The 25,332-nt window shown below is 62.7% G+C and overlaps 2 protein-coding genes across 6 annotated transcripts; one reads left to right on the top strand and one right to left on the bottom strand.

Moving 5' to 3' along the window:
- The first annotated feature begins 793 nt into the window (after window positions 1-793).
- Window positions 794-5,119, top strand: LOC141931326 (bactericidal permeability-increasing protein-like). The gene is made up of 15 exons (XM_074843317.1): window positions 794-991; window positions 1,165-1,279; window positions 1,359-1,487; window positions 1,585-1,740; window positions 1,881-1,944; window positions 2,085-2,145; window positions 2,343-2,434; window positions 2,527-2,715; window positions 2,817-2,876; window positions 3,558-3,725; window positions 4,046-4,113; window positions 4,400-4,442; window positions 4,621-4,684; window positions 4,763-4,839; window positions 4,920-5,119. The coding sequence occupies exons 1-15, from the start codon at window positions 835-837 to the stop codon at window positions 4,959-4,961; spliced, it is 1,485 nt and encodes a 494-aa protein (XP_074699418.1). The 5' UTR covers window positions 794-834; the 3' UTR covers window positions 4,962-5,119.
- An 852-nt stretch (window positions 5,120-5,971) lies between these two features.
- BCL2L1 (BCL2 like 1) lies at window positions 5,972-25,248 on the bottom strand. 5 transcript variants are annotated; one of them, XM_074843467.1, is made up of 3 exons: window positions 25,052-25,248; window positions 23,283-23,948; window positions 5,972-7,771 (listed from the first exon to the last, which is right to left on the bottom strand). In XM_074843467.1, exons 2-3 carry the CDS (start codon window positions 23,835-23,837, stop codon window positions 7,634-7,636), a joined length of 693 nt encoding a protein of 230 aa, XP_074699568.1. In that variant the 5' UTR covers window positions 23,838-23,948; window positions 25,052-25,248; the 3' UTR covers window positions 5,972-7,633. The 5 variants fall into 5 exon arrangements, with proteins under 5 accessions (XP_074699568.1, XP_074699571.1, XP_074699570.1 ...); XM_074843470.1 differs by having other exon boundaries at window positions 23,283-23,943; window positions 25,052-25,235; XM_074843469.1 differs by lacking the exon at window positions 25,052-25,248 and adding an exon at window positions 24,702-24,817.
- Between the last annotated feature and the right edge of the window lie 84 nt (window positions 25,249-25,332).

The following is a 25,332-nucleotide window of genomic DNA, read 5'->3' as shown; positions in this document are numbered from 1 at the left end:
CTAGCCCCCCCCCAGAGGGATCAAGGGTCCCTGGTGCTGGCCCTGTGCCAGGTCTAGGTGGGCAACTGGACCCATGGCAGCTGTAGGCCGTGGCACCATCCAGCCCGAGGGGCTCACCCCGGCTCGGGGACGGTCTCGACGGCGACAGTTTGGGAACACGGACGGCTCCTCCCCGGCAGCCGGGGTTTTTCAGAGGGGATTGCACAGTTCTGTTCTCGCTCTGACTGTCCTGACCTTCCCGTCACGCTGCGGCCCCGGGGGCAGCCACCGCACCCCAGCCACAATGAGCCCCCGCAAAGTTCGGGTGCTCCTACACAGAGACCCCAGAGCCCTTCCTGAAGTGGGAACAGTCGCTGCTCCCCAGAGCAAGCGGGTCCAGCCCTGCCCACCCCCCCCAGTACAACCGCCCTGCCCTGGGACCGACTCACCGCGTCCCCCCACTCCTCCATCGCCCCGCGCTGGCCACAGCCAAAGTCCCAGCTGGGTCCCTGCACGTCCCCACGTGCCAGCCACGTGTCCCCGCCACGGGGAGCCCTGACCGGTGGCCCTGGCTCCCGCGCACCCCCAGGACAGGAGGGTCCAGCAGTGACGTGGCGTGGGACCCTGCTTTGCTCCGCTTCCACGACAGGCGCGAGCGGGGAACAAGTGGGGAACCGGCTTCCCCTTTGAGTCACTCGTTGGGCAAGGCCGGGCTTTTGGCGGCCAGAGCGCTGCGGTGGCCCCCGTGTGTGCGCAGAGGCTGATGTCACAGTGGGCTCCCTGTCCCTGATATAAGTCCTGGTCGGGCTGGGGCACGGGGACGGGGTCCCCGCGACGGTCAGGCGTCCCGCAGCCATGTCCTCTGCTCCAGCCGCCAGGTCCCGGCACCGTCCCCAGGGCGCAGTGGGGCTGGCGGGGCTCTGCCTCCTGCTCCTGCTGTTCGCCTGCGCGCCCGCCGCTGCCACCAACCCCGGCATCAAGGCCCGGCTGACCCGGAGGGCGCTGGAATTCGGTGGGTTTCACGCTCCTGAGCACCCGTGGGGGGACTGGGCAGGCGGTGGAGAGGGACGGTGCCCAGAGCGCCTGGGCGGGGGGCTGGAGGGGTGTCCTGGTCCCGGCTGCTCGCCCCCTCGACACCCCAGCCCCTTCCCTGGCGCCCTCCCCCAAAGCCCCGCTCTGCCCCAGGCCGGCGCTTTGTGCTGGAGCTGCTCCAGCCGCTGCTGCAGAAGGAGCACGAGCTGAACCTGAGGGGCTCCTACGACAGCCCAGTCCTGGGGACACTCACCTACACCGTGCCCCGGTAAGAGCCACCCCTGGGGTCCCCGTCCCAGCTGTGCCCCGGGGCGCAGCCGCGAGCCCAGGCTGCCCGTGTCACGCAGGATCCGCATCCCCGAGCTGCAGATCGAGAACTTCACCGTGGACTTTGCCGAGGACGTGGGGGTGAAGCTGACGGTGCAGCGCGCCCGCATCCGCCTCAGTGCCGACTGGGGAGCCCAGCTGGGCGCCGTGTGAGTCCTCACCCGCACGGGGCACAGGGACAGGGACCTGGGTGGCTCTGAGGGGTTCAGGGCCAGGTTCTTGTTCTCACCCCTGCTCTGTCCCCAGCCAGGACAAGGGCTCCATCGAGCTCCACATGCGTGACCTGGCCGTGGCAGCGGTGCTGGGGGTGAGCGTGGATGGCGGCGGCCGCCCCACAGTGTGGAGCGCCGGCTGCGACGCCCACAGCACCGACCTGCACGTGGAGTTCCACCGTGGACACAGGTGATGCCAGGACCCCCTCCCCATTCCCCTCCTGTCCCCAGCATGCAGGGGGGGAGTCCCCCATGCCCCCAGCCAGGGTGGTGGGCCGGGGGAGGTTGGGGTGCTGTGGGGTGAGCTGAGGACCCCGCTTTTCCCTGCAGCTGGTTCTACAACCTGCTGGCACCGCTGCTCCAGAGAGCCCTGAGGCAGCAGCTGAACAAGCAGGTGGGTGCTGGGTCCCTGCGCTGGGGGGTGTCAGTGTCCTCACCCCTTCCCCCATGATGGGCTCAGCAAGTGGCTTGGGGACCCCCCCGGGCTTGGGGACCCCCATCCATGGGCTCGCTGATGCCCTGCTCTGCTTCCAGCTCTGCATCGAGATCCGCAGAGGCATTGGAAGGCTGGAGGCTGCCCTGAAGAATGTGAAAGGTGGGTGAGGGGACCCCAGGAGCTGGGGATGGGGCAGGAGGGGGCCAGGCAGAGTGGTTCCGGGGGGCTGGTGCCCGGCGGGGTCTGCAGGACCCTTCGGTGGGGCAGGACCCCGTCAGCCCTCACGTAGGCAGAGCTGGGGCTGTGGCAGGGGGCCGGGGGTCCAACTCCCCCTGACCGCCGCCATGTCCCTGCAGTGTCCACCCAGCTGGACGCCTTCGCCGCCATCGACCTCTCACTGCTGGGGCAACCAGCCATCACGGCGCAGCATGGCGACGTCGCCCTCAAGGTAACGCCATCCCGGGCGTCCCCGGCTCCGGGAACGGGGCTTGGGGAGAGCTGGGCTGAGCCTCACGTCCATCCGTCCGTCTGTCTGTGCAGGGGGAGTTCTTCAGGGTGGGCAAGTGGCAGCAGAGACCCTCCTCGGCGCTGCCCGTGGCGCTGCCCGTGGCGCTGCCCGCGGCACACGAGCCCATGCTGCTGCTGGCCGTCACCGAGTTCGTCGCCAACTCGGCCGCCTTCACCTACTTCACGGCTGGGGCCCTGCGCAGGAACCTCTCCAGTGACATGGTAGGGACAGGGCTGTCCCCCTCGGGGGGTCCCCTCGGGGGGTCCCCGCGCCTGCCTGTGCCTCCTGGCCCCAGCACCCCGACCCCTCCACTGCCTTCCAGGTCCCGCGGCGGTTCCCGCTCCAGCTGAGGACCAAGAGCCTGGGGCTGTTCTCCCCGCAGGTGGATGCCGGTGGGACGGGACGCAGGGAAAGGGGACACGGGTGGGACGTGGGGTGGGACACAGGGAGGGTGGGGGGCAGGTGGGACACAGGAGGGGGGGAACGTGGGATGGGATGCGGGAGGGAGAGACGCAGGTGGGATGGGACATGGGGTGGGACAGAGGTGGACTGGGATGCAGGAGGGACAGGGGTGGGACGTGGGAGAGATGGAACATGGGGTGCAGGGGAGATGGGATGTGGGGGAGATGGAACATGGGATGGGATGCAGGCAGGATGGGCAGGATGGGATGCAGGGCGGGATGCAGGGGAGATGGGATGCTGGCAGAGGAGATGGGATGCAGGAGGGATGAGATGCAGGGGAGATGGATGCGGGGTGGGATGCAGGCAGGATGGGCAGGATGGGATGCAGGAAAAATGGGATGTGGGGTCACACACAGGCAGGACCGGAGGCAGGATGGGATGCTGTCGGGATGGGACACAGGCAGGGCAGGACGTGGGCAGGTGGACCATGGGCAGGACAGGATGCGTTGCCCACCCTGCCTGCACCCAGCCCAGGGCAGGGCAGCGACGGGGAACACAAGCCCAGGGCGGTGGTGGAGACCAGCTGGGAGCATGGGCTGGTGGCCGTGGTGCTGGCGGTGCCAGCGTGGCTCTGTGCCAGCCCAGCCCTGGTCCCCCCCAGCTCCAGGAGCTCTTCCCGGACCAGCCCATGGAGCTGCACCTCTCGGCCCGCCGGCAGCCTCAGCTCTCCTGCCGCCCCGACGCCCTGCACGGGACCATTTTCGGCTCTGCTGAGGCCTTCGTGGTGCTGCCCAACGCCACCCGCGTCCCCGCGTTCCTGCTGAACATTGTGAGGGGCTGCTGCTGCCAGGCTGGGGCCGTGCTGGGCAACACTGGGTGATGCTGGGTGGTTCTGGGTAATGCTGGGTGACACTGGGCGACACTGGGTGATGCTGGGGTGACACTGGGCAATGCTGGGTGATGCTGGGGTGACACTGGACGATGCTGGGCGACGCTGGGTGATTCTGGGGTGACACTGGGTGATGCTGGGGGTGATGCTGGGCGATGCTGGGTGACACTGGGGTGGTGCTGGGTGATACTGGGGTGACACTGGGCAATGCAGGGTTGCAGTCACTGCCCTGCTCTTTCCAACACCTCTTCTTGCTGCAGGATGCCAACGTGACGGGGAAGCCGACCATCACCAGGAACAGGCTCGGGGGCACCGTGAGGCTGACGGGGTGAGTCCCCCACCCCGTGCTGGGTCTGGCCTCCCCTGGGGGGTACCCGGGGAGCTCCCCCCATCCTCCACCTCTGGTCATTTGCCTCCCTGGGTCCCGCATCGCCTGCTCAGACCCCATCCCGCCCCCGGCTCTCACCCAGACCAGCTGCCCTGGCACCCCGGGTCCTCCGCTGGAGCTGCTCTGTCGGGCTCCCAGCCCTGCCGGGGAGCTCAGACTGTCCCTGCCCGGGGAGGGGACAGTCCCCGTCCCTGTGCCTGGCTCTCACCCTGCTCTCGTCCTGCAGGCTCAGCGTGGAGCAGGTGACATCTCACGTGGGCCCAGTGGAGGTGAGTGGCCGCGCTGGGGCAGCCGATGGGAGCCTTGGGCTCTGTATGGCCCTGGGAGCAGGGTCTGGGGGGGTCTGGGGGTGCTGCGGGGACCCCGTGCACGGCCAGTGCTGCCGAGTGCCTGCACAGGGCTGGCAGGGGAGCTGAGCTGGGCTTGGGGGGTTTGCCTGTCCCGCAGGTGGAGAGGCTGGAGACCGCACTGAAGTTCGGGCTGTGGCTTTTTGGGGTGCCCTGGGCAAACAGTGAGTGCTGTCCCCATCCTGTCCCCGTCCCCCCCGCCCCATTTGCCCCCCACTCACAGCTCTGCTCTCCCCCCGCAGAGCGGCTCCAGGCCGGCGTCTCCCTGCCCGTCCCGCGCGGCCTCAGCCTGCTCAACCCCCGGCTCTCGCTGCAGGAGGTGGGTGTCACCGCCGTCCCCTCACCCCGGTGCCCCCCCATGTCCCCCCCCCCGCCCCGGCTCACCCCGACTCCCCACAGGGCTTCGTGCTCATCGCCACGGACCTGCACTACGAGCCGTGAGACCAGTCGCTGTGTGGGAACCTGCTGGCCCCCCGCAAGCCGTGGCCCACTGGCAACCAGCTGCCAACCACGATACCATCGTGGCCCCGTGGCCGGCAAAGCTGCCCCCAGCCTGTTCGGGGGCTCCTCGGCCAGGATTAAAGCTGGGAGCGTGGCTCAGCCGAGTGTGGTGATTTGGGGAGCCCCCGCAGCCGCGTCCCCCAGGCCAGGTCCCGTTTCCCGGCTCCGTGCTGGGGCATCGCCATGTCCCCGGCTGCGTGGTAGGGTGAGGGGTCCCGTGGGGGGTTCAGTGGGGCTGGGGGGGGCGAGTGTCGCGGACGGGGGGTCACCCCCAACCCTTGGGCGGGTGCCCTCTGCCCCCTCCGCCCCAGCAGCCCGGTTGCAGCAGCCGCTGCGGCGGCAGCTCCACAGCAGCTCCCCCGTCGCCCACGGGATGGAGCTCGTGTCCGCGGCCGCCCACCGCGTCCCGCCGGCCCACGGCTCCCGCCCCCCCCAGCACCACCCGTCCCCTCCGGGGTGTGCAAGGTGTGGGGGGGTCCCCTTTCCCCAGCGCAGCGGTGGCAGAGTTGGGGGGGGCTGCAGGACCCAGCGAGGCACCCACGGGACGGGGCGGGAGGGGGACTGCCTCACCCCAACAGGACTGTGGATGCCCCGCCCGGCCCGGCTCCCCGCTGGTGCTGAGCCCACAGCCCCAAAATCAGCACCCTCAGCCCAGCTGAGCCTGGCTTGGTGCTCCCCCTCCCGCCCAAGCCCCATCATGGGGACACAGGATGAAGATTTGGGCCTGGCTCAGGGCAGAAGTAGAAGGGACGGGTTGAGGAGGGGGGGCTGTGACAGAGCCAACCCTGGGACAGCAGCAACCACCCCCCTTCACACCTTGGAGCACCCCAACCCTTCCCCGGGCAGGGAGAGGCCCCATCCCCCCCCCCCCATCCTGCCCAAAGCCCCCCGAATCCCCCCCAAACCCGCCCCCCCCCCCCACCCACAAAGACCACAGCACCAGCAGCAGCTCCAATGCCAAGAGTTTATTAGTGGACTCACCTCCACCTGCAAACCGAAGCGGCCACGGGGCTAATGCTGGTCCTCGCGCTGCCCGCGTGGGATCCGCGTGGGATCCGTGTGGGATCCGTGTGGGATCCGCGTGGGATCCACAGGCGCCAGGAGCGGCTCCTACGCGGGGAGCGCGAGTCCATGCTCGGGGGCCAGGCGGGACCCCCCCGGAGCCTCCCGCCACCCTCCGCCTCGCCCCGTCCCCATCCCACCTTGGCCTCTGCAGGGAGCACGGCCCCACACATAAATACGGACAGACAAGATAACAAAAATAGCATTAAGAGTATTCACAAATGAATTAAAAACTACTCGGATATGTACAGCAGAGCGCGGGCGCGGGGGGGGGAATGTGCAGGGCCGAGCCCTCCTGCGCAGCCGGGTCTGGCGGCGGCGGGCGCGGGAGGACGAGGGGGTTATTTCTCAAAGCTAATTTCAGCTCGAAGCCCGGAGGTCCCCTCCCCGGTGACAGCGTGGGGAGGGAGGGCGGGGTGAGGGGGGAAGCCAGGCACCTCTGCCACTGCACGCACCCGTCACAGCCACGCCACGGGGACAGGGATCTGCCTGCGCTACGGGACCGGCACCGAGCTCCCGCTGTCCTCACCGAGGCTGCCGGGCGGCGGGGACAGCTTGTGGGCTCGCTCCCACCTCCCCCGGGCTCATGTCTGTGCTGGCCCCAAGGCTCGGCCACCCCCGGGAAGGGCAGGGGCATCGCTCCCCCCCTGCCCCTGCCACTCGCCCAGCTCTATTCCTGCGCTCCTGGACGCCACGGCCCCAGAGCCCCTCGGGCCAGCGCTTGCCCCCCTCCCTCCTTTGCCAGCCCGGAGGGGCAGGCGTGAGGGGAGGGGGGGATGCACACTGCCCCACAGCAAGCTACATTCAGAGGGAGCAGGAGGAGGAAGAGGAGGAAGATCCCTTCAAAGCAGGCACAGCCCTGGGCCTGACACACGAGGCTGGCCTCAGCTCCCAGCAGTGCCCAGGGCTCGGGGCTGAGGGCAGAGCTCGTTGCCCCCAGTCACTGCCTCGTCCTCCCCGCTCCCCCCGCTCCCACCACCACCACGGGGACAAGCTCTGCCCGGAGGAAGCGGGGAAGGGATTTGGGATGTGGCAGGGAAGTTCCATCCCTTTCGGCAGCCTGGCTCTTCCCAGGGCCCGAGCAGGCCGGAGACAGGGGTACGGAGCCTCGACCCTTGCTCTGGCTGGGGAACCTTATATTAGTGACACATCTACACACACGCACGCACTCACACATGCAAAAATAAGTCTGTTTATTCTCTTCAAAGTGATCTAGAGGACCCTGCAGTGCTGGGACACCTTCTAGCCAGTTCTCCCCCCCAGCTGCCTGGACCTCCCCAGCGCTGGGAGCTGTCGGCTGAAGTGCTGCATCGGTCTCAGCGCTTTTAAAACACAACGGAACGGTAAATAAGACGGGCTACGATAAAAGGAGCTGGCGGCACGAGGGAGAAAGCTCCGTGGAGCGGGATGCTCGGCCGGGAGGTGGAGGGGCTGCCTGCTCCCCCCACTTCCCTGCCCGGTGACAGTGCTCGGGAGCGGAGTGTAGTGGATGTGGCGGCGAAGGCGCAGCCGTCCCGGCGATGGGGTGGGGGGGGGGAGGCGGCGACGGGTCACTTGCGGCTCAGCAGGGATCCCAGCAGAAGCACTCCTGCCACCGTCGCCCCGGTCAGGAGCCATTTGTTGAAGGTCTCCTGGCCCTTCCTCACCTCGGCAGCAGCATCGTTCCCGTAGAGGTCCACAAACCGCTCCTGTGGGGAGAGAGGAGTGGTGAGGAGAGCAGGGGGAGCGGAGCGCAGGGACCTTCTCGGTGGGAAGGGGCAGGAAGGCTGCCGGGCTCTCGCTGGGGTGCTGGGGACTGGGAGGGTGACAGATGCCTTGTGCCTCCTTGCTCTGAATCACACACGGAGGGCGATGGGGGAAGCACAGGACCAGTCATGAGAGAAGTGGATGCCAGAAAGGATTTGCAAGGAGAACACCACGCGGGCAGGGCAGGAGATGCATCACGTGCACGAGGCACTCTAAAATTAGCATCAAAGTGTGATAAAAATCATTGCAGCAGGAAAATGCTGGGCTCGACTCCACGGCCGAGGCCTGGGGGAGCAGCAGCAGGGTTGGTGCCCACGACTGTGGCAGGAGCCCACACCACGCATCCCTCCGCCGCTCTCGCGTCCAAAGCGGAGCCTCCTGCCTCCCCCTCCCCACTGTCGCACCCCGGCAAGACAAGCACCCCCCTGTCCCGGCCAGCGCAGGTTACTCCGCAGCACGAGCTGGATTTTGTGAATCCCCGTGGTGAAGGCAGATGCTCTGGGTGGCGAAACTGCTGCCTTCCCCCCGCCAGGCTTTGGGCAAGCAGGCCAAGCAGGAGGCCTGGCCAGGAATGCAGTCACTCCGGCCTGGCCCGTCCGAGCCAGCCACCTCCAGTCCTTCGTCTCCAGCAACACCAAGAACCGGGCGGATTTCGCCACGCGGCAAACGGCCACAGCCCCTCTCCCTCCGGGGCAGACGTGGGACAGGGCTGGGGACAGATGGCCGTGGCCTGGACTGGGGGGGAGATGGAGGACAGAGAGAGCGACCACCAGAGCTGAACTGCTCCTGAAAACAGGCTCTGAGAGCGCACGCCTGGCCCCTGCGCCCGCGCAGCACCCCCAGGGCACGATGCCACCTGCTCCCCCAGGCACTGGGACCAGCGCACGGATAACTGCTGGGGTCCCTGGGCAGGCTCCGTGAGCAGGGAACTTCACGCCCCAGCAGCTCCCAGGTTTATCAGCGCTGAGCAGGAGCACCGGGGCGAGAGGGAGCTGGAGCTGCGAGCTCCAGGCTCAGGGATCGCAGCCGGTCGGCGTCAGCAGGGGCTTGATGCTGTCGCACCTCGAGCCCATCTTCCCGACAAGGTCCCCTGTTCCTGATAAGTAAATGCAGTTCCAGTAACCCGGCTGCTCTGGGAAAGCAGAGATAAGCCCGACTGACGCTGTGCTTGTGTCACGCCTTAACACGGCCTCCCCGGAGGCAGGGGCAGCATCCCTGCCTGCCTGGGTCTGGCAGCCCTGCCTGCACGCTGCCTCCCCACAGCCTGTGACGAGCTGCAATTGCTGCCACAGGATCTGGGGGGGGGGAGTTCGGTGGCTGGGTCGTGGTGGCTGGGATCGAGAGGCTCTTTGGGCAGGTGCCTCTCCATCACTCAGGGAGACACGGTGCCAGTCCCCTGGCTCCCCCAAAACAGCCCCAGCATGGTCATGGCTTGCAGGGTGTCTCCTCACCTTGCCACAGACTCACGATCGAGCTCACACGCAGCATTTCACAGCGAGGTGTGCAACACACAGGCACGCTGGCTCCCAGGGAGCCGGGCTGTGTCCCTCTCCTCAGCCACAGGCCTCTGGTGAACTGAGCACCTCAGCACCCGCCTCTGACTCACCAAAGCTCTTCCCTGCCTTCCACCAAACACCGTCTCCAGCATCCGCAGGAACGGGCACGGTGGTGGCTCATGCCCAGGTGCCATCCAGGGAGAAAGGTGAGGGCTGCTGCCCGCTGCCAGCCCCTCTGCCCGGCCGCTCGCCCGGGGTGACGGCTGCACAAACAGCCGGTGATGTGCTGCAGGAGAGGGCAGAGAGGAGAACCCAAACCCAAGGAGGGGATATTTTTAATTACGGCACAGGAAATCCCTCTGCTGATAGGTGGTGATGAGCAACGGAGCGGTGACAGAGCACGGCAAGGGGCAGCGAACCGAGAGCAGGCTGGTGAGGATGGAGGGCACAGGGGAACCGGGGCAGAAGGCAAGGGCTTGTCCAAAAACGCCAGCTGTGGAGAGCCTCCACCACCCCTAAAACGTCCCTCTGTACCCCGCTCCCCCTGGGGAAGGTCCTGTCCTCGGACACACGTCCCAGCCGCGCACTCACAGCACCCGGTGCTGCGGGAGCACTCGGCGGGAGGAAGGAGGCTGCGCCCTCGTGATGTATCCCCCAGAAAAAGCTGCTTCACTCGGGGATTCAGGAAGTCCTGCCCCACCGTGAGCCCCACATGTCTCCGCAGGCTCCTCCCGACCCACGGGAGGGGACGTCCCCACCGTCCCCAGGAAGGCTGCAGAGGTGGAAGGGGCCTGGCGGTCACCCGAGCCTCCGCGCTGCCTCCTCCATGGCATGTGCCACCGAGCTTGGGGAAAGGCAGTTCCAAGAAGTACGTTTTGAAGCCCCTACTTCTAAGAAAAGGAAGTGTTTGTTGAACAAGAGATAAATGGCATACGGCGGAGAGAAAGCTATCGGGTGCTACAGGCGGAGAAGAGCATGACAAGAGCCCTGCGCAGGCAGGGAGGGGACGCGAGCCCCTCTCCTTCCCCCTGGGAATGGAGCAGCAGCTGCTGGAGACGCAGCCGGGGGCTGCAGGAGACTCGGGAGGGGAGCGAGCGCCTTGGCCTTCCTCGGGGAAACCATCCCCAGGAGCTGCGATAGCGCAGCCCCGGCACAACTGCGATCCCAGATGTGTCCCCTGGGAATGGCGATCCCAGAGCAGGGGGAGTGGGAAAACAGGCAGGAGTGTCCTCCCTGCCGGTGCTGGGGGCGAGCTGAAGGTTAGGGAAAGGCAGCTTGCTCCGTTCCCACACCGCCCCGGGCCTCGGCCGCTCTGCACCTGAAGCCCAGCACTCCCAGTACCGATTCTGACCTCTCTGGCCTGGTGGCTGGGATCTCAGGCTTGCCCAGACACGTCCAGATATTTCTGGCCTCCCCCAGTCACCTTTATCTGAGAGGAAATATTTGGAATTCCTCAGTCACTCACAAGGACTGCGGTAGCAACAGCACGTCAGTGTCTCAACCGCCCTCTCCACGTGCCCGTGGGCCTCTTCCACCCCAGAGAGGACAAGCTGTTCCGTTGCCGAAAACCCGTCACATCCCCTTCCCCACCCCGAGTGACAGACACGTCTGAGAGGAGGATGCTCTGGGGCAGGCGATGAGGAAGCAGCGAGAGGTTATGCCTCTGCAAAAGGCAATTCCCCCTCTTCGCCGCTCTTGCCCCAGTGCTGGGGAAGGACACGATGTTTTCTTGCTGGAGCTTAAACCAGCACTTGCTGGGGTAGGGGGGGGTCCCCTCCAGCTGCATGTGCTGCTTGCAGGAGGCAGAGGAGCTGGAGATCCAGACTCCACCCGTGCCCACCAGCCCACAGAGCTGGGGCAGGGACGTTCTGCAGTGCCAAAGGCTCTCGAGACACCTGCAGTGCCCCAACCCGCACCAACCATTTCAACATCGCCCAGCGACAACACAGGACACTGCAGGAGAGAGAAGAGAGGAGGAGGTCTGACCCAGGGTGCTCTGGCTCTAGTGGGAGAGCAGATTAATCAAGCACGAGGTCTGGCTGAGAGACAGTTCACATCCTGGCCTGGAAGCGGGAAGGGGAAGAGCCAGCATTTCAGCCTGTCGCTGGTCCCCACCGCAGAGCTTCGGCTGGTTTCATTCACCAGCGCCGACCAAGCAGCTCCCCCGGCTGAGCGGGAGCAGAGCAGTGGCTGGATCCCATTCAGGGCGAGCGGAGCAGCCCGGGTTCCTCTTTCAAGCCCCAACACTTGGGGAAAGAGGATTCAGTGAGAGACACTGGACCGTGAGGGCAGGTGAAGGAAGCAGATGTGGGCAATGAAGCCCCAGCTGGTCTCTTGCGGGTCAAGCGGAAAGGGGAGGGGAGAGTTTGGGTGCTCAAAGCTTCCCTTGCATGGGGAGGTGAAGGATATGGAGGTCCCTGAGACACCAGCACGAAGCTCTGAAGCCAGCAGAGAAGAGCTGGGCTCTACCAGGACTATTCACAGTGAACCAGCGGCGTTTTATGAGACCCTGACTCCAGCAGGAGCTACAGAGCTGCCCCACGCCCCCGATACCCAGCCAGCCTGTCTTTGAGACAGACGCCCACCGCAACCAGCTCAGCACATGCAAAAGCCTTTCCCACCTAAGGATCTTCATGTGTTTTATAAAAAATTAGCTGGTTCTCCCAAACCTCCTGCGGGATAAGTCAGCATTGCTCCCAGACGGATCAACAGAGGTGCGGAGAGGTGACGTGCTTTGCCTGGAGTTGCATACGAGCCAGCGGCGTGAGCCACAGCATCTGACTCCCAATCCAGGCATTCTCGTCATGAGGCAATGTTTCACTTGAAAACAAGGCAGTTTCTGTAATACCTTCGCCGTAACTACAGCTGTGTTACTGCTAAGAGGCCTAACACCAATCGCCGACCACGACTGGAGTCATCTGGACAGACAGACATTTGTTAATGAGATGCTGGGAACAGTTTTGTGCTGAGCAGCGAGACGAGCACGGAAAAAGAAAAGCAGCAGCTCAGCGCAGACCACAACAAAGCCCTGCACCGACAGCAACCTGCTCCCAGAGCCCCTTCGGGCTGCCAGCTCACCACGTGGGACTGGCATATGTGAACCTGGAGGTGAAGCACAGCGGGGAAAAGGCAGCTGAGATCTTTCCGAAAAAAAAAAAAGAAAACACAAGTATTCCCAAAGGCTGCCACTAGGATCCTGTAAACACAGCTCGGTGGGTCTCTCTGTGCTGGGAAAGTCGAAGAGACATCGTGGAGGTCCTCCCTCTGCTCTGCTCCCCCAGACATGTGTGGCCCCAGCCCTGTCTGAAGCCCAGACCCTGCAGGAGGGCGGCAGGGACACAGAACGCGCCTGCCGACTCGGGCACATCACCCCAAGGAAACCTGCCGTCCAAGGCAGAGGTCTCGGAGCTCCTCCAGCTCACCAGCTGCACCCCCCTGGCCCCCGTCAGCACCCTGGGCAGGCTGGGGATGGGGTGGGGAAGGGGCTCTGGGGACACAGGGAGGGAAGGGGCTCTGGGGACAGCACACTCGCAGGTGCAAAGGCTCCGGAGCCCCAGCTCTAACTGTTATGCAAATGGTGACCTCCAGGGAAGCAGCTGGTGATCTCCATGACAATGGCAGGGAATGCCACCCACCCCACTGCCCCTCCTGCCCCGGGAGTGGGTGCTGGGTGCTGCCCCTGGCCGAGCTCCAGGGCTCTGCATTCAGAGAACCCCACGACTCTGAGGTTTGCAGCCGTAAACTCAAAAGGGTTAATTAAAGAAGCACATCCCCGCCTCGCTCCCCGTGGGGAGGTTGTCCCTGGGGCCTCGGCCCCAAGCCCAGCAAACCTGCGGGGCTTCAGCCTAGTGAGGGCAGAGCCAGCTCTTTTCTAACCAGAAACAAACCCTCACTAGCACATTCCAGCCCTAATCCTTGCCGCGGCAGCCTCCTGTCAAACTGGTTTCATCACCAGCTCCAGGGAACCTGCAATAACCCCACACCATTCAGCACAATTTCAGCATTTTCCAAATACATGAAAGGGGCTACGGTGACAGCTTGTAACCCCCCGTCCCTGCCCCGGGAGACCGCTGTGCGCAGCATGAGATGGAGAGCAGGGAATCGCGCTCTCCGTTCCAGAAATCTGCCGAAACATTCGTGTGTATTAAAGCAGGAGACGGAGCAAATGACTAATCTACTCGCATCCATCTTTCATCAGTGTTTCTCCCAGAATTAACCGGGCTGAGGGCTCCCGGAGGTGTCGAGGCCCCCGGCGCGCTCGGCAGCGGGACGGCTGGCAGGCGACGAGGCTGCAGTACAAAGGCACAGCGAAAGAAGAACATGTTGGCTGAGCCGGATCCACTCAAGAGATTAGCACCTGCTGGGAATGGGATTGTTTTCCAAAGGGCATTAAGTGGAATAGTCCAAGGCAAGACGGTCTCTCTGATGCTTCTCCCCACCGGACAGATGGTGTCTGAGCCCCGGCAGGCAGAGCAGCCCTCCCGCCTTTGTGCGAGGGGCGCGCTCGGGGGGCAGGGGAACACTCCTGCTTTAATTTCACGGTTATCTGCCGCCTGCGGGGCCGGGGAGCCCGAGCGTCGCGGCCAGCTCGCTGCGTCGGACAAGCGCCTCGGCAGAGTCCCCCACAACCGAGGAACAAAGCTCAATTTTCACCTTGTCATTGCTTTTCCCAGATGTCACAGCTCCTCTGCAATTGTGGCCCTTGTGTAACTGTGGGGAAACCTGCGCCGAGGAGACGTGCCGTGCTCACGTGCGCGCGGCGGCCCAGCCACGTTCCCTCCTGCCCTGGGGCTGAGGCGTGCGATGCCCACAGCTCGACCGCACCGCCAGCCTTACCCCAAACCCACCCCGCAGGGAGCAGCAGCACTACCAGAACCCGGGGCGGGGCCAGGCTGGGTGCAGGGATGGTCCCCAGGGGAGTCACAGCCTGGGGAAGGGTCACCCGGTTGTGCCACCTCAAGCCACTTGCCCTCCAGCATCCCGGAGGAGCGGTGGCCAAGCCACACCGCTTCCCGCTTCAGCCCCTGCACCTCACGAGGCTGTAATTCTTACATGCCACTTGAATGAAAAAGGGGAAAGGGTGGAGGTGCAGGAAGAGGAGGAAGATGTGCTCATTCTGTTTTCACTTCCTGTTAGTCCACATGAAATCTCAAATGATTCAGGCCACGAAGTCCCTTTTAGCAAAATCCTTGCTGACTTGAGGGCAGGAAGCAGAGTCGGCAGCTGATGCAGCAAACGCGAGAGCGCGCGGTGCAGCACGAGAAGGAGACTTTGTGCTCTGCCCTGGGCTCCTCCATACGTGTTGTTGCATGAAATAATCACTGGCTGGTGCACTGGAAGCTTCTAAATGAGGTCAGTTGCTCTAATAAAAGATATTAGCTCTCCGGCAAGTTGAATACACTGGTGAGCCATACCATTACAGGATGGAAGCTTGCAACACTGCTGTGATGGCTCATGACAGGTAGCAACACCTCATTTTCTCCATACATAAGTCAAACGTCACCCAGACACTACCCTGGGCCACATACATGCCCAGCTCCCACATCCCAGCCCAAACCCTGAGCCAGCTTGCCACGAGTTACACACAGAGTAATGTCACGTACTGCCACCAGCCGTGCTGCCTGCGTGACACTAGTAGTGTCCCCAGTCTGCCTCAGCCTCAGCGATGACAAAAAACAGTGTCTGGTTTGAGCCCAGAGGGAAACTGAGCACCAGGTAGCTGCTCACTTGCCCCTTCCCCCTCTGGAATGGGAAGGAGAAATAAAGTAGAAGGCTCAGGAATTGAGATAAGGACAGGGAGGGGTGGCTCACCCATTACGGTCATGGGCAAAAGACAGACTTGTTAGGGGAAGGAAAAAAGAACATCAATTTAATTTAAACACTAACAACAACAGAGTGGGACAGTGAGAAGAGTTATCACATCCTAAAAATGCCTCCCCCCACCCCTCCCTTCTTCCCAGGCTCAGTTTTGTTCCCAATCTCTCTACCTCCAGTGGCACAGGAGGCAAGGAAATGGGGGTGCAGTCAGTCCGCTGCTCCTTCCTCCTCAGGGGTGGGGGACACCCCTCGCACTCCTCCCCTGCTCCACGTGGCTCCCCTCGCACAGGAGACAGTCCTCCACCAACTTTCTCCGGTGTGAGTCCTTCCCACAGGCCACAGCCATTCCCAGGCTGCTCCAGCGTGGGTCACCCCCGCGTGTTGCAACCCTCCCAGCACCAAACTACAACAGCAGGGGCTTCTCCTCCCCCCAGAGTCCGGTTGTGCCGGTGTGGGGTCCTGCTCAGGCCGCAGGTCAGCCTCTGCTCCTCTGGTGACCCCTGCGGGTGGTGGTGGGTGGCGGGGGGGCCCTGCTGTCTCACCCGGGATACAGGGGGGCTCCGCACCGGTGCATGTCCCCCCTTTCCTCCTTCCTTCCACTGCCCTCAGCATTCACAGAGGTGCCCTTCTCGTAACTTGTCCTCACAACTCCCAGGTTCCCCTTCTCAAATACGTTATCGCAGAGGAGCAGTCACCATCGCTAATTGGCTCGGCCTTGGCCAGAAACGGGCCCAACTTGGAGCTGGGGGAGCTTTGAGAAGCTTCTCACTGGAGGCCACTGCTGTATCCCCCTCCCCTGCTACCAAAAACCCCTCCCCACACACCCAGCACCACCCAAGAGATGTGCAAATGGGACTAGTATCATTTGGAGAACTAATGAAGTGGTGCAGACAGCTGTCCCGCTCCACCTGAGCGTGGCCTTAGTTGCACCCAAGCCCAACCAGCTGTGCCAGCTTAGGCCTCTTCTCCGAGCTTCCCAAAGCGCCCTTCACCCTCCCGCAGAGGAGAAGACCCTTCTGTGCTCCTTCGGGAAGCAGCTGGCTCCAGCAGCTCCCTCCCCTTGGGCGCCCAATCCTACCCCCACCAGACAGGTCCCTGCACGGCTCTGCCCGTCGGCCCCTCGCACACCTCCCGGCGCGAGCAGCTCCTGCTCCCGCTCAAAGCCCTGCCTGCTGCCAAGTTGTCACGTTTTGAAGTATTTGATTTCAGTCTTAAGAGCACCTGCCTGGCAGCGGTACAGGCAGGGAGAACCTGCCTGCTCTTTGTTCTTGGCTAGGCGGAGCACGGAGCTGAGAACACCTGCCTCGGTTTCCCCCTGAGCTCAGGACTAGGGCTTGAGCGGGGAGCTCTGGGCCCGTCCTAGATCAGGAGCAGGGGCAGAAAGGCTGAGCCCAGCCCTGCTCCCGCCGGAGGCTCCTCATCTCCAGGGCTCATCTCCCCGAGCAGGTTACTGATGCCAGAAGCTAGCTACTAATTGGATCTACTTAAATCAGAAGCTACGTCTGCAGACACAGCTGAAACACAGGCTTGAGCAGGAAGGAGGATAATGCAATAAATTCAAACAGCTCTCCCCAGGGGAATCACACAGACCCCTGAAACTTCCCTCTTCGCAGATACAGCCTATCACCCCTCCTTGGGCACGCTGCGTAAATGCAGGGGCAAGTGGTGGTCGAGAGAGCAACCAGCCCCAAGCCCCCCCGAAACGCCACGCTCACCCGCGTCCCTGCTCCCAGTAGCAGAGGGAAGGCAAACCAGTTACAGCACAACGTTCAAACAGATCCCGTGGCCACGGGAGCCTCTCTGCTTAATGCTCCGAATCTTGTTCCTCCCTCCCTCGCTACCCCGGAGGCAGGCAGCAGCGCTGAGTGCACTGGGTTTCCCATTAAAGAGATCCTGGGAGACAGCACTGGGCTGGTACACGTGAGCACGTGTCCGAGAGAAGACACGGGCGGCTGGAGAGACGCTGGCTGCACGGAGGAGCCGCGGCGGGCGCTCCCGCCGGCAGGCAGACCTTCGCAGCACCGCTCAGCGCTCAGATTTTTTCTTGGGTTTTTTTTTTTGCTAACTAAATTAAACATGAGGGTAAAATAAGCAAAATACCTAAAAATAAAAAAATAAACCGAGCATTTCTACAGCACAACTAGGTCACAGCTCCCCAGCATGCAAGTCGTGGCAGCTACGGCTCAGCCCCTTGAGCCTCTTGGGTTCAAAACTGACGTCTCTCTTAAAAGGCTGCCTCCCGAAACCCACACCTGCGCCCCGGTGAGCCCAGCTGGAGCCATCTGCTAACGGCTCGGCCTCCCGGCAGCCCTCTGTCCCCTCGCTCCGCCGGGCTGTTCTGCTTCTGTGGCAAAGAGGAACCCTTCTCCCCACCTGAACACTCCGAAGCTGCCCTGGTGCCCCCAGCAAAGCCCTCGCATCCCCTGCCAAGGGCGCGCGGTGAGGAAAGCTCTCGCATGCCTCGAGAAAGCACATCCTCTAACTCAAGCCCTCGGCATCCCAAGGATGACGAGGAGCGGGACTTCAGAGCTATCTTGCACCCAACACTCCTGTGCACATCCTTCCAGGCGGGGAGCAGGGAGGAGGAACAGTTTCCCTGTCCAAGGCCAGGGCAGAAAACTAAGGAGTGCCCTGGCACGGAGGGACACCGCTTCCCTTTCATGCCTTCGTTACGTGCGTTAATCTTTAGTTGCTCAGAACAATAGTGTTTAAGGGTAACATCCCTCTCGGGAGGGTGGAGGAGGAGAGCCTCTCTGCTCTCCTGCCACGCAACAGCGGAGTCACCCCGCAGAGCATACCTTGGCACTGAATCAGCCATCCCGACTGCCAGCGGGGTCACAGAGGGGAGAGAGCAGCCGCCCCCCGCCCCCTTCTGCTCCCCCAGCAGAAGCCACCATTAATCCCTCGCCTCTCGGTTCAGCAGGTCTGCAACACTTCCACAACTGATACCCATCCCTGCCCTTCCCCCAGCTCCTCCTGGGAATACTCCAGCTTTACAGCTAGTGGGGAAAGAGCTGCTGGAGAAATACTCCTTGTAACGTCAAGGTGGGACTGTGCTTACAGCCATCAGCAGCTTGCTAAAAATCAAAGGAGAGAAGCTTAAGCAAAGGCCTCGAAGCATCGTGCCACCATTCAGCCTGTAGCCGGTGCGGGCCGCAGGCATATCGCTGCTCCTGGGGGTAAACCACCAACACCAACCGTCCAGGAGCTCCAGGAAATCAGGTGCAGCCACATACAGCAAGCTGCAGCTTCCACCAGGGAAAAGAGAGCACGTTGCTCCCCCCCACCCCACCTTCTGCTGCGGTGGGACACCCCGTTGCTGCTGAAATGGGGAGATCCCGGGCAGTGCTCAGGGGGAGCCAGCTCCAGTTTCAGAGAGGAGCAGGATGATCAGGAAGACTGACATTACTGAGAGCAGCTGTGAACACAGAGCAGCAAGAAACAGTTTGTTAATTATTTCACAGGGCTCGTTTTTTTTTTTTTTAAATGACGCTCCATTCTTCGGATTAAAGAACGTCAGAGTGCTTTACGAAGCTGAGTTCCCAGTGGCTCCCCTGGGAGGGAAGGAAACGCTATCCCTTTAGCTGAAAGACCACAGGGTTAAGTGGGCTGCTCTGAGCCACAGGCAGCGATGGGCAGGAGCTTTGCCTTCCAGGCGCCTGCTCTAATCACAGATCTAAGGAACGTAATCAAACTGCACCGAACACCGACAAGGAAAACAGGCAGGGCCCCAAAGAAGGAGAACCCAGTAAATGGGGCGAAAAGCAAAACTCTGAAAACTCGCCTCTGCATCGTTCTGGGTCTAGCGGCAGGAATGCTGCTGCGGGCCAGGCAGGAAGCTGCAGTGGAAGTCATTCCAATGGCATTTCCTGGAGAGCACTGCAGAAAAGCCTCCCAGGTTGCAGGCAGGGCGAGAAGCTGCCAGAGATCTGCGTGCTGAGCCCAGCTCTCCCACCAGGATACAGCTACCTGGGACGGCCGTGCCAGGCAGGACAGCCCGGGCCAAGAGCCTGCGGCAGCGAGGGCCGGGCAAATCCCATGGCCAGGGAGGAACACCCGGCACACGAGGGGACACAAGGGGACTCAGCTGTGATGGCAGCGGGGACATTGCCTCAGCTGCAAGGGATCCAGAGTGTAAAATAATTAGAGGACAAAGTGGAAAGGGATAACCCAGCTAAGCTTCGCAGGTCACCGGTTGGGATTCATCTCTGAAATATCCACAGTCGCCTCCTCCCGCCAGCTCTGCTGCGTGTTGGCCAGCACGTGAAACCGATGGCTGTGATCTCCAACAGGATTAGCAGCACCAGGGCATCCCCGAAACCCGACGTATTGACCCCTAAACTGGCAGAGCTCTGGCAAACAGCGCTCACCCCAGAGGGGGCTGCCTTCCCCACAGAGTGCCACGCGCAGCCGTGCCTCCTCCGCACGCACAGGGCACGCCGAGTCTCAGGGCACAACAGCAGCACAATTCAAACTCGTGCTTATGTCACGCTGCCCCAAAACCGGGAAGGCACAGGGACCCTGGGGCAGGCGGGATCAGCTAGATAATGCGGCGGTTGCAGGGAGGGCTTGTGTGGGATACCTGGGTCGTGCCACAAAGCCAAAAAGCATTTCTGAGGAGCTGAGAAGCAAAGCCTAGCTCTCAACCTGAAATCATTGAGAAGGTTGGAGCAAGAGCACAGGACAAAATCCCAGCTGCGTTCTGTCATATGACACAGGCTGAGTCATTTCCTATCATTCAAGAAAAAAAATTAAAAAGATAGAAAATGAGTTGGCTATATTGACATCTTCTAAGGGTTTTCCCCAGACAGAACCACAAGCTTCCAGTCCACCACAGAGCGACACAACATGTACATCCTGGCACACCGAGTCCTGCACGGCCAGGGCCGGCTGAGAGCCCGGGACGCACGGAGCCATCGCGGGAAGCAGTCTGTCCTCCGTCAGCCTAGCCCAATTTGTTGGGATTCAGATGTCACAGACTGGTGACAAAGATGCTTTCAGTCCTGGCCTGACACAGCCCCTTCATGCTGGTCCCCACCATACACCCTGCAAACAGGAAACCTCTTGCTTGCATGTCCGTAGCCCCCACAGAACACCCTCTTCAAATCCCGCTCTGAACGTGGATTTAGCCTTGAAGGAAAAGCTGTCATCCACAGGAGGAACTACTGCTCCCTTTCCTTTCTCAAACAGATTACACACGGTCAGTAGATCTCTGCCTGCCAGGCTCTCTCCTGCTCACCCTGCGCTTCCCCCTCACCAGATTTCTCCCTCCCGCCCTGACTCCTGATCCCCACTGGGATCACTGTTTGAGCTTCACAGCTAGTGGGATCTGGTCCTGGCCAAAGCAACTGCCCCAGGAAAGCCTCCTCTGGTTCTGATGGCTCTCCAAGGCAGCAGCTCTCTTCTAGCTGGTTATTAAATGCCCCCCGCGGGTTGTTCTTGTTTGTTTTCTCAGTGCCAGATTGCAGAGAGGAGGGCAAACCAAGGCAGAGCCAGTAAACGTGACAAAATACACCCGTGTTAACGCTATGTATCAGGATGTACCATTTCCCCCTTGCCTCAAAGAATGCTTTCTCAAGAAAACTGCTCCAGCTCAGCACACAGCAGCCCTAACAGGCCCCTCCAAAGGCAACCTGCACCCCGCAGCCATCCTACGCTTGCCTTTGTTCCACTGGTGGGGAATGAAACAGAGCTTCCTACACAACCAGGCTGCGCGACACTTGTGATGGAGCCGCGCTCCTTCCCTCTTCCGGAGGGGCTTTCCAGGAAGAGAAGTGCTGCAGCGCTCCAAAACACAAACCACCTGGTCCCTGCCAAGCAGGCCTGCCAGAACTTGCATCCCTCTCACCGGGACCTGCCTGCTGCACCTCTCGGGAGAGCTTTGTTTGTGTGGGACAGGCTCTAACAGCTCAGATGCACCAAACAGGCTCCCTGTGCAAACAGGGCGGCAGGAGAGGGGCTGCCCGGTCACGGCGAGCGCAGGGTGGCACTCTCTTCTTCCAGGGAGAGCTGGCGGCAGGCCAGCAGCGTTCTCCCCACAGCTGGAGTCGCGCGAGAGCGAAGCAGAGCATCCCCACGCACGCCCCACGCGTGAAGAGCTCTTATGGCCCCCGTGCTGCCAGCTGCCCCCTGCCCACCCCAAGAAGTGGCACGGCCACCCCCACCCCGAGAAGGGACACGGTGTAACCTGGGCGTGGAGCAAAGCTACAGCTGAGATGTCAAACAAGCACCGGGTTGGGGTTTGCAAGAGGCTGGCAACAGCCACACTGCCCAGCCCTTTTTTTTTGGTGGCTGGTGGGGTGGATCCCCTCCCCTCCAGGGCCTTTACCACCCTGCCCGGCTCCTCTCCAGCTGCCGGCACAGCCCGGGCAGCAGCACAGCCTGAGCAGTGAAGTTAGAAACCCCGTTCAAGGTTAGAAGAAGAGAGCAAGGCTGTTCCCCAGGGTGGGAAACATGGCTAGCGGCGATCTTCAAAGCGAGAGCTGGTGGGCGGGTCAGATAGAGAGGAGTCCTGACCCTTCTGCAATCTGTTGAACAAATATTTGCTCCAAACAATGAATTTAGAGACAGACACAAAAAAATTGAAGAGTCTTAATCGTGGTGGTTGGGGGTGGGGAACAGAGGGAGGAGATATTTCATTCCCCGCAAGCAGGGACCAGTGATTTTCCACCAGTGATTTAATCTAAATCCCCCAGAGAGTTCATTTACAAAAAATCAGATTGCATTATCGCCTAGGTCTCCAGGATACAGCCCAATCCGTCACTAACAGCAACAGCCACACTAGCTTGGAAACCTCAATTTGATCACTCAATTCCAAGACTAATCTGTGGCTTTAAAAGCCAAAGCCAGAGGGAGGGGGAAGGAACTCAGCATTTGGCCAGGGTTATCTGCAGGATGAGAGAGCTAATGGGCCAGATACAGCCTGATGAAATGGCCAGCAGATCCCGGGTTATTAATCGAAACCAAGCTCCTCTGTCTGAGCAGCCCCACCCAGGCAGTGCCCCAGGGCGGCCACATTCCTGGGATTCCTGCACCCTGGGTGAACCCCTCCCTCTCCCTGGGTGCACCGGCTCCCCGTCTTTTCCAGGGTCCCCAGCATCGCCGGCCAGACGCGAGGAGCTGGGGAGCTCTGTGGGGCTGCTGGGCCTCTCCTGTGTCAGGAGGGTGCAGAGCACAGAGCTGGGCTCAAAGGTTCCTGCCCTCTCCTTGAGATGCAGGGGCCTGCTGGTGGACTAGGAGGTGAACGGGGCTGAAAGGCCTTGGCTCAACAGCAAGGCAATTCCCCACCGTTTAGATGCTAACGACTGACAGCGTGAACTCTTCCCAGTGGGCACCAGTAAAGGTTACACCAGCAGGGAATCACTAAAGATGCAGAAGCAAAAAGAAAACTCAAGACATCTGTAGGTCGTATACCTCCCGCTGGCAGTCCCAGGCAGCACGGCCCAGCCGGACCCGGCATTTCAGGAATGCTTCCTGAAGAAATGCTTATTCATGTTAATACCTCACCACTGAGAGCTTACGGGGTTTGCTGCTGGGGCAGCTGGGAGCGTTGCTCCCTGCCAAGCAAGAAGCAGCTGCAGGTCGAGCAGAGGTTGCCCCCACCTCACTCCTGGCTCCCGCCACACCAGCTCAGGGCAGGCCCAGCACCCACCCACCCACCTTCACCGTCAGCACAGCAGAAGGCAAAGTCCTGACTCCAGAATGAAGAAGTGGCTGTTACCCAGGCAGACCACAGGCCGGCCCGCCGGAGCTCTGCGCGCTCGGAGAGGAGGAAGCTCCGCTCCCTGCTGTTAAATGACACCAGGAACGTGCCTGGGAGCAAGGGCTCCGGCCTGAAGAACAAGCTTGGATGACATTAGATTTCCAAAGGCTCTTGGAAAACAGGTCTTTTATGTAACATCCAGGGAGAAGGACACGGCTGAGTATAAACTGTGTCATTGCAGTGGACTGACCCTCTTGGGGCAGAACATTAAGAGCACAGAGGGAAAGGCCACACGCCCCTTTATCTCCCTGCAAGGTCTAGGACAGGCACTAGAATAAACACTGCAGGGAGCTGCGCTCCGGTTTGACCGGCACCACTGCCAGCCTGGAGCGAGGGAGGACACCGGCAGCCATCCCCACCAGGGAGAGGAGTTCTTACCCATCCGCCATTCTCCTGGATCCAGGGATCTAGGTGGTCGGTCAAGTACATGGTCATCCAAGATACAATGCGTCCCACCAATACCCGCATCTCCTTGTCAACGCTCTCCACGCACAAGGCTCCTCCGAAGGAGAAGAAAGCCACGATGCGACCCCAGTTCACTCCATCGCGGAAGAGTTCGTTCACTACCTGCTCAAAGCTCTGATACGCCGTGCCAGGGGTGATGTGGAGCTGGGAAGTGAGGTCGCTGAAAGCCCGCCGGTACCTCAACTCAAACTCATCCCCCGCCTCTCTCAGCGCCTGCCTCACATCGGCCGCTTGAACGATTCCATGGACTTCGAGGCTGCTCCGGTGCACGGCGGCTCCGTTCACTACGTGGCTGGCGGGCGGGTGCCAGGAGGGGCTCCCGTTGAGGACGCCGTCCATCTCGGCGTCCTCCACTGCAAAGTCAGTCCTGTTCTCATCCTCCTCCTCCAGCTGACTCCAGCTGTATCCCTTCTGCGAGAGCTTGTAGGAAACAAAGTCAATCACTAACTCCCGGTTACTGCTGGACATTTTCACACCTGGGACACCCTCAATGAGTCCATGGTCCGGAGCACAAGCAGATCAGCACTTAGCAGGTCCCGACTCCACTCTTCTTCTTCACGACCGATGGAAACATCTGACCTTTGCACAGACAAACACCAGAGGAGGAGAGAGACAAAGAAACGGTTAACGCTGCAGCCTTTAGATGCACCCGAGCCATTACCGCCCATAGCTTATCGTTAAGACTGAGATCACCCCGCAGCTTTATGCCGAGACTCAGGGCCACCGGATTGAAGCCGCACAGAGAACGGACTGCAACACCCCCCTCCCGGGAAACCAACCTCCAACCCCAGGGGACTCCCAGGCTCGCTCTGAGCAGCCCCCGGAGCCCAGCCCCGGGGTCTCACCGGGTGCAGGTAGTGCCTGGAAGGCGGGCTGCGGGCCGGGCCAGGGCGGAGGCGGCTCTCGCTCTGCTGGAGCTACGGACCGGCCCGGCCGCGCTCCGCCAGTCCCGGAGCGCCGCGGAGGCGGAGGCAGCACCGCCCCCGCCCCGCCCGTTAAAGGGCCCGGCTCCCCCCGCCCCCTCCGCCGGCTCCCTCCGCCCCCTCCGCCGGCGTTGCCCAACGGCGACCGGCGGAAGCGGGCAGGCAGCGTTGCCTAAGGGTTAAGGAGCCCCGTACGGGGCCCGGTTTGACGGTAACCGCGGCGCAGCCCCCCACCCGCCTTGTCGGGCGTTAGCTCGGTCGGGCGCAGCCCCAGCCCCGCCCTCCCGACACCACTCGCCGGCGGAGGAGAGCCGAGGGGATAAACGGCTGAAAACCGGCGAGTCCTCGCCACCAGGGCCGGGCTCACCGGGCACAGCCTGCCCGGGGCTGCCGCCGCCCAGCTCCTTACGGGAGCGATTCCGGTCACTCGCTGTGCTTAGCAACGCGCTGCCACCGGGGCCGGACCGGTGACACACCGGGCCGCGGCAGGCGGGAGGGCCGCAGGGGGCGGCCTGGCCTGCCCGCCCCCCCCCCCCTCCGGCCACCGTACCGCCCCTCGCGGCCACCGTACCCGCGCGGGGCGGGGCGGCGCGCACGGGGCCCGCGCACGAGGGCCGAGACGGCGCCCATGCCGCCCCCCGCCCCTCACTCGCCAGCCAATCACCCACCGGGAGAGCCCCGCGGGGCGGGGCCCGGGAGCGGGCTCTCCCATTGGTTGAGCCGCGCGTCGCTCAGGACCTGCCCCACTCCGCCCCTCACCTCAGCGGCCGGTGGAGGGTCCGCGGCCTTCCCGCCCCCGCCCCGCGGGCCCGGCTGGCAGCGACGCCGGGGGTCGCCGGGAGCCCCGCCGGGCCTCGGCCCGCTCAGCAGTCCCCGGGCTCCTTCCGCATCATCCGCCCAGCGGCCGCCGCGCTCCTGGGCCGCGCCGGGGGGGTGCGGTAGGGTGGGAGGGGGCGGGAGGCGGCGGCGCGCATGCGCACGGCGGTGCGGAGCTGGGCGGGGAGCGGCGCGCGTGCGCGGGAGCGGCCGTTAACGGCGGG

This window comes from Strix aluco, chromosome 17, assembly GCF_031877795.1.
Source record: "Strix aluco isolate bStrAlu1 chromosome 17, bStrAlu1.hap1, whole genome shotgun sequence".
Lineage (NCBI taxonomy): Eukaryota > Metazoa > Chordata > Aves > Strigiformes > Strigidae > Strix > Strix aluco.
The sequence above is the reverse complement of the archived record's forward strand: the minus strand, read 5'-3'. Positions and strand labels throughout refer to the sequence as shown.

Excerpts from the sequence above, each read along its gene's own strand:
- BCL2L1 (XM_074843467.1), bottom strand. The coding sequence starts at position 23,837 with ATGTCCAGCAGTAACCGGGAGTTAGTGATTGACTTTGTTTCCTACAAG. Across the intron at positions 7,772-23,282 it reads TCCAGGAGAATGGCGGATGG|GAGCGGTTTGTGGACCTCTA; the intron begins GTAAGAACTCCT and ends CTCTCCCCACAG.
- LOC141931326 (XM_074843317.1), top strand. The coding sequence starts at position 835 with ATGTCCTCTGCTCCAGCCGCCAGGTCCCGGCACCGTCCCCAGGGCGCA. Across the intron at positions 2,146-2,342 it reads TGCCCTGAAGAATGTGAAAG|TGTCCACCCAGCTGGACGCC; the intron begins GTGGGTGAGGGG and ends ATGTCCCTGCAG. Across the intron at positions 2,435-2,526 it reads ATGGCGACGTCGCCCTCAAG|GGGGAGTTCTTCAGGGTGGG; the intron begins GTAACGCCATCC and ends CTGTCTGTGCAG.